This window comes from Parasteatoda tepidariorum, chromosome 3 (assembly GCF_982258835.1).
Source record: "Parasteatoda tepidariorum strain Cologne lab strain chromosome 3, Ptep-v5.0, whole genome shotgun sequence".
In the NCBI taxonomy this organism is placed as follows: domain Eukaryota; kingdom Metazoa; phylum Arthropoda; class Arachnida; order Araneae; family Theridiidae; genus Parasteatoda; species Parasteatoda tepidariorum.
Genome location: NC_141757.1, coordinates 105,212,324 through 105,220,247, shown reverse-complemented (window position 1 = coordinate 105,220,247; position 7,924 = coordinate 105,212,324). Strand labels below are relative to the sequence as shown.

General features: G+C 26.7%; 1 protein-coding gene across 4 annotated transcripts in view; it reads left to right on the top strand.

Moving 5' to 3' along the window:
- Positions 1–2,276: 2,276 nt before the first annotated feature.
- The window catches only part of LOC107441627 (CCR4-NOT transcription complex subunit 2), a 29,204-nt gene continuing 23,556 nt past the window's right edge, over positions 2,277–7,924 (top strand). For all 4 annotated transcript variants that reach the window (XM_071183997.2, XM_016054963.4, XM_016054964.4 and 1 more), the window contains exons 1-3: positions 2,277–2,416; positions 5,459–5,519; positions 7,669–7,885. In XM_071183997.2, the coding sequence (XP_071040098.1) occupies positions 5,462–5,519; positions 7,669–7,885 (275 nt within the window). In that variant the 5' untranslated portion in view covers positions 2,277–2,416; positions 5,459–5,461. The remainder of the gene's footprint in view (positions 2,417–5,458; positions 5,520–7,668; positions 7,886–7,924) is intronic.

Here is a 7,924-nt window from a genome sequence, read left to right as displayed (position 1 = left end):
TAAAGTAAAGCACTTTAAATGTATTAATTGCTTTCTCAGGTCTATTCCTTGAGATCTATTTTAATTTATTATTTGCGTAAAAGTATCGATTCCTTTGTGAATAATTTCTTATATATATTTCCAATTGAAAATTATCACCTTTTTCTGATTAAATGTTTAATTTGACTGTACTGTTTATTTTGAATGTATAAAGTGTTTCCTTAACTCATTTCTCAAATCTATCATAGTTCATTATTAGCGTAATAATATGTATTTCATTGTGAAGAATTTTTATTATGCATTTGGAATAAGAAAATTTAATCTATTCTTTTCGTTCTAATTACGCATCTGAAATGCTGAATTTAGCGATAAAAGCAATAAGTAATGTATTGCAATAAAAATACATTATAAAATTTCGTTACATTTGAAATTGCGAACTTTTAAGGTAATTGCCATAAGATCTTCATCCTAATTAAAAAATAATAAAAATAAGGTTAAAGTAAAACATTTAAATGTCTAAGCTTTCTTAGAAACGTTTTCCTCAGATCCATCTTAAATGCATTTTGTTTTGAAAAATGCATAGTTCATTTAAATCTTCATCCTATTGAAAAATGAATAAAATTTTTAAATCAAATATGAATTATATTTCAGAAACAAAGAAAAGAAACTGTGGTGCATTATAAGACTTTTTAAAATTATTATTCAAATGTTATCTCATTAATTTTGAGTCAAACAGATTTTTTTTAAAAAAAAGAATAAAAGGATTAATAACTTTAGATAAGACGTTTGCAAAACGTGTGTTTAATCTTTAGGAACTGACACCGTACGTTATTCAAGAACTAATATTTTGTATACGTTATTTAAGAACAAGAAATCGGAACCGGTTACTTAATAACTGATATATCTTAACCGATAAGTTCTAAGGAGTAGTCAGGGAATTTGAGCCAATGAGAAGGAAGAGGCGTAAACGTCATGATTCGAGGAAAACTGGTTCCCTCCGCCAGAAACGTTATCTTCCTTCCTCGGCGACTCTTCGCCAACTTGCCGTAGTTATGATAATATCCCCAATTTAACTATTCCTGAATTATAATGCATAAACTTAATCTTGCTCTTCTAACTATATGCTAACACTAACGTAAAGATGGTGCACAGCATGCAACACGAACAAACAGTAATAAACAAATGGAAAGAGGCCAAATCAAGACTGCCAAAACAGCGAGTTATTCAAAATCTAGCAACCATGTCACGTTTTTTAATAATAAATAACAAAATAACTAAAACAAATGTTCACTCCAAACTCCCCAGAATTACATAATAACATTAATATCTTATGAAATAAAGCAGATTTGAGCTCAGAAATTATCTAATTTATTTCTTTTATTGAAAACAAAATTAGCCGTTTGAAAACATCGCCTATCAGAATAACATGTAGTAAGCAGCTGCAAACTTTTTAACCGGAACTAGAGTTGGGCACAAGCTCGAGATTGTTATTGTTTACATTTCTATTGAAAACACCATCCATTGAATTATAATTTTAAAATAATTACTATTTTCAATGAAATAGCAGCTTTTTTCAATCACAATTATTACATAATAAATATTTTAAATGAAATAATAATATTAAAATAATAAAACTGATTTTAAAATAAAACGAGGAAAGTTTATGACTCTTGCAGTTTTTCGTTGACCCCCCCCCCCAGTCAAAGTAAAGTTTTCATGCCACTGTCAACAGTTCATAATTCTCTAGCTAATAATAATAGAATGTTAATTTTTTTTATTTCCACGTAGTTCTTGTACATTTTTTACACACCTGCTATAATTTGAAATTTCAAAGTCTAATAGTTTCTGCGCAGCAAATCAAAATTAAAAGTTGAACACTCAAAACTGTGGCTGCCTGTTCGACTTACAAATATTTTCGATAACCAAATAATATTATCAAATAATTTATTAGCTACGTCAAGTTGATGTTTAATAATTAACAACAAAAAATAGCGCCAGTTTGCTTTTTGGTGTATTGAAAACGAAGTTGAACACATAAAGGTCCCACTTTTTTATATTTTTATACCTTCAATAGCAGGGCTCCGACGGCTAAGTGCTTGCCCCGCTAACCCAAAACGGAAACCACTCTCATTATAGAGTTTTGATAGATAATTGCGTGGCTGTAATCAGGATTTTTCACATATTCACCATTTGAATTTTATTAAATTAGCTTTTGATTTTTCAAAGCTTACCTTAAATTTAAACTTTTGACATGGTTTTTTAAGAAATTTTACTTGTGATCTCTACCCTATGAAAATAAAACGAATAGTTTCGCTTTACCGAATTAAATGGCAACAGAGTATTAGTGTCATCGTCTGCCTGTATAGCAAATGTATATATATCTCTTTCCAGAATAATTGTGATTGTTTTTTTTTTATTGAAGTGAGAAATAATTAAGGTATAATGTTATTTTGAAATGAGCTATAAAATTGTGAAAATTTCATGGTTGCACTTTTCTTTGTTGACAAATGCTTCTAAATGTTTCGTCGATATTGTACTTCCCTAATGTTTAAATTTAATCATTAAATGTTGATTATACGCATTGTTTGGAGATATTTATTTACTGTAGGCTGTTTGCAATATTATATTTCAAAAGATCAAGCATGCATATTCTATTCAAAATACGTTTTTAGCTGATGTAAATATCCCTAACTCGTTTGTTGTTATCTCTTGAAATGTTCGCAACGGAGACAATCTGATGATGATTATTGGTGTTTAAAATATTCTATGAAACTTTTCTTTTTTCAAATCCTATTTTGTTGACGTTTTCACTGATTTTCTCATGTTATACTTTCAGCTGTTTTGAGTCAAAATCTAAACAAATGCATAAGAGTTTTGCTCCAAACAAGTTTGTTGTTGATTTAGGCACTTGAAAGAGAGTAGTGGAAATTTTGATTGACGAATTATAATTATTGAATTAAAGAAATAAAAATTCAACTTCATTTTATTTTAAACAATTTTATTGAGTGAAAGGTAGAAATTGCATGTACTTAAGTATCCCAATTACAATATGTAAATAAATATTCACCATAACTTTGATTTTGCATTACTAATGTTTACATCTTATTTGTCGTTGATGTGAATTCAAAGTTTTTCTTGATAAAGATTTTATGCTGTGTATAATTTAAGATTACTGCTTCCAAATATTTATATTTGATTTTTAACTTTATTGTTTTTTCCCTAGTCTACATTATATTGATTATTCTGTAGATAAGTTAGTTATAATAATAAAATGTTTGAATATATTGAATAATGAATACTATCATAAACGTTTTAATTTATAACACATTTCTTACTTTGTTATTTGGTCCTTCATTGTAATGCCCTTTTCATATTTTTAAAACTTTTCATTGTTTTATTAAGCTTTTGTTCTTTTATATTGTATAATTATCTGGAAAGACCGAGCTGGTTCAAAGTTATTTAAATTGTTCTATTTTTTATTATTTCTTCCCTCTCTAGTCCCTTTAAAAAATGCAATCTATGTTTTTTTTTATACCCATGAATATTTTTCTCTATCTCTTATGATTTAAACCAAAGATTTATAAAGCATCGAGTAATTTTATTCAATTTAAATTATTCTATCGGTAATAATTTTTAAAAACAGATTTTTTTTTCATTAATAAATTCTTTAGCTAATATTAACCTTTATGGGCTTTTCTTCTAACACTTTTTTTTATTATTTTTTTCATCATTGTCTCAGTCATTAAAGTTTTGAGGGATACAATATTTTAATACTCAGTTACGCAATAGATTTCAAACTTTCAGATATGAAAATAATTTTCTCATCTGCTAAGAGATTAATTTTTTTTTTTTAAATTGTTACCTTATTTTTTATTTAATTAAATTTAAAATTCTGATAATTGATAAAAATTTTTTTAGCTAGTCTGAAATATTCGGGGGACATTTTGAAATTTCCAATTATTGAAGGGCTCAATGCACATACCGTTCTTCTTGCCAATGGTGTCCATGTTGTTTTTCAGGTCTTTCCGACCCATTGAGGTCTTTAAAGTTATGTACACAAGACTGGTGTTTTAAGGTTTTAACTCTTCCCATCACTAATAAAAATATGAAATTAAGAAAAACTGATATCAAATAATTACTGTTATCAAATAATTTTAATTTTAAAACTTTTATTACAGGATGTAATTTTACATTAAACATTTTGATAAAGATCACTACATGGTATGCCTCCCTCCAAAAAATATAGTAAAATTATTGTTTTTTGCTCTTTAATATTGAAAGCTGGGATTTTTTGCTCACTCTATTATTATTTTTTTATATTTTATTATTTCAGCATATTTTTTGAACAAAAGCTATTATTTTAGAGTTATTTATTAAAAGCAAATTTTAAATAATCTATATGATAAGTTTTCATTAAATTTTTTATAATTTGGTTGCCCATAATTTAAAATAAAAATGCTTTAATTTTTGTAAGAAAGCAAATTTAAATTAAAAGCCCCTCCCCCCCCAATCTTGTTCATGTGAAATTTGTTATGCAAAATATTACTTTAAAGCAGTAAATTGAAAAAATGAAGTGATTTAATTACAGTTGAATCTAATTTAATTAATTTACATTCAAGTCCTTTCTTATTATATCTATTGACAGTTTTTTTTTTCTGTCAAAAACTGCTATTTTACATGAGAAAAGTAAAAAAGAAAGATGTTTTAATTGTTAAAAATTGTCTTCTAAAAATTGCTAGGATGAGGGCCAAGTTTAAGAAGGTTATGTATTAAAAAATATTTTTGTAGCATATTTTAAATATCTGATTATTAAATTAAATGTGATATTAACTTGTATCATATTTAAAAACTAGATTTAAAATACAATGTTAGTTATTAGTAACATTTAAAGAAATAACAACTATTTTTCTTTAGTCCTTGTGTTATTTCATGTTTGATGATTATAAAATTAATACTCATTTATTTAAATATCTTTATGCATAGCTGAACAAATAAATTCAAGAAGTTTGGCAAAAAATTTCAATTAGAAATTTGGTCGAATTTTCAAACTCTTCTAGACAAGAAAGTGTATAAGAATTAAAAATTAAACTCCATCTGAAATGAAATTCTAGTTATGATAATAAGCATTTAGAATTAAAATACTAGTATAAGTCAAATTATGTTACCTGTATTTATTTGTGACTTTCATGAATGTAAGTTATATTTAAAATTTTTGATCTTGTTCACCTTTTTACTTTTTGGGTAGAATTGAAATAATTCAATCTAATTTTTTTGTAAGTTTTTATATCAGTAAGGAACATTTGGTATTATATATTTATCATAATATAAAAATCATAATTAATAACACAATACTAATGTTTTTAAAATTTATTTAATTGGTCTGACACGTTATATTACTGCTGATTAGAATATCTGTGTGCTTATAAGAATATCTTTATTAGTATTTGTAACTATTATAATTACATCAATCTCATTTTAGGTCATGTCCAGTGCAGGTTCGCATCCATTTGGGTATGGCCAAAGTGCTAATAATGCTTTAGGTAAGCTACAATTTTAGTTTACTGGTAAATAGTTTAAGGAAAATTTGTCTAAATTGAATATTTTTTAATGCTTATGTGTAATATAAATGTGAAATAATTTAATGTTATCATATATATTATTTTAAATTAAAAAAGAAATGAAATTTTTTTGTCTTGTTCTAAACCTGTTGCAAACAAATACAAAAGGACCTCAATTATCAGAAGTTATTGGGACTGGAATTACTACAGAAATGATTAAAATATTTGTATTGTAGAATTTATGTATTGTAATATCTGTGTTGTAGAATATTTTATTGCAGAATTTTACCTTTCTTTTAATTAATAAAATGTGAATTTTCTGTTTTTTTATTATACTATTAGTGCCATACAAAATTCAATTTTAATAATGTTCATTTAATTAATGGTCATTACAGAATTTGTCCTAGGAATTAAGAAGGGCAGGGTGCTTCCTCATAGAATAAAGCACTTTCAGTTTCGAAAGGGCACTCACTTAAAAAAATTTATTGAAATGTATAATATAATGTAATAACTGAGTTTGATCCTCAATAATTTTTAAGTTACCATCTTATAAAATTTTATTTCTATATTTCCAAAAGTGATTTTCTCTCATTATTTAAATAAGAGAGAAATTTGTAGTTTATAAATAATAATTAAAGGCATGCTAACAGACAATCTCTGTGCATATATTTTTTTCCCAAAAAAAGTAAGCTGAAAATTTTTTTTTTTGATAAACAGCTTTCATGATTTTTTCTATAATTTATGCTGAAAATTATTAAAAGATGAACATTTAAAGGTGCATTTTAAAAAAGGTATTTATTTAGGAAATAATTTTAAAATTTAAAATCACTAAAAAATTTATTAGTCTACCCCCTTGAAAAAAGAGAAACTTATAAAAATTTAAGCAGTTTTGAGAATAATCCTAACAAAGTAAATATTTGTGATAGTAATCAGGATTAAACTTATAAACACAGATTATTTTTGTGTGTCATTATTATTTTAATAGTTAATTAATTTTTCTTAAAAATGGATCAGCATAAAAAGGCAGTGTTTTTAAGGGATGTGGGCTTATTTTTACTGGAAGAGCAAAGAGGGTGCATTTATGGCGATTAAAGGGCAGGCAGGGCGGGCCGCCCTTTAAAATAACGCATAGGGAGAACTCTGGTGGTTATTTTAAAACTCAGTGGCACTATTGGTACTCATCTACTCCTGTCTGGAATAAACCAGCAACATCTAATTCTGAATTTATAGCTGATGTAATTGAGTTTTGAGTTTGATTATATGTATCGATTTTAGCTGCTGATTTATTTAATTTATGTTTCTTTCTAACATTTTTTTCTGGATTTCATTCTTATTCGGATATATTTTTCTGGCCCAGGAAACATATGCTTCTTTTTAGCAGAAATGGAAGTCATGATGTTAATGTGATGCCAAAAACTGCAGCTGTCAGATTTCTTTAGCAAAACCAAAACAGCTTAACTTCACCAACTTATGAAATTGTGGTATTCACTTAAATGAAATAATCATAGTTCAAAATTAAAAGTGGTCTGTTGATTTGAGACCTCTAAACTAGACTAGACTAAGACTTGGTCTGCCATAAAATAACTATCAGTGGTCACACGGTCCAGCAACCAATGTAAAGGGATAATATGCTGTTTTTATTTTTGGTTTCATGTTTTGATCTGTGTTTTATTCCGAAATATATTTCATTGTAATTTGACTATTGCACATTCTAATTTTCAATTTAAAATCAGTTTATACCAGTGCAGACTAGTTTTAAGTTTTTTCTATCCTTGTAAATAATTCTCTGTTAAATGTATGGTATAAAGTGTTTGTTTTTTTAAAATTTATTATTTTGAATTGTTTCTTGTAAGCTAACTTATGATAATGTTGAAATTAAGAAAAGAAAAAAAATTAAGGAATTTCATAAGAATCATGTATTTAAAATAAGATAAAGGTTGGGGTTGAGTAAAAATATGATTTTTTATAAAAATGTTGCTAATTTTGACATTTATTAAGTAAACCTTGATGATAATAAAGGGTATTTCATTTCTTTCTCGAGTGTAACCACCTGAATGACCCTGAATTTTTAATTGCTGCTGTCAGATATGTTATAAAGTATTAAATTGAGTGACAATTTTATTTCTGAAAGGTATGGGAACACCAACTTTACAACAAACGCCTCGAAGTTTGACCGGTCAGCAATTCCCTTCTCGGTCAACTGGAAATGGTAGTCATGTTCAAGGTCATGTAACACCGACGAGTTCAGGGATGCCAAATTTTTCTCAGTGTCTTCCCAATAGTATCCCTCCACAACAACCTTCACCCAATCGGTACTCATCTCAGTCTTTTGGTGCTAAAGAAGAAAGGTAATATCCCACTTATTCTTTAATTAATGTTATTTTTAA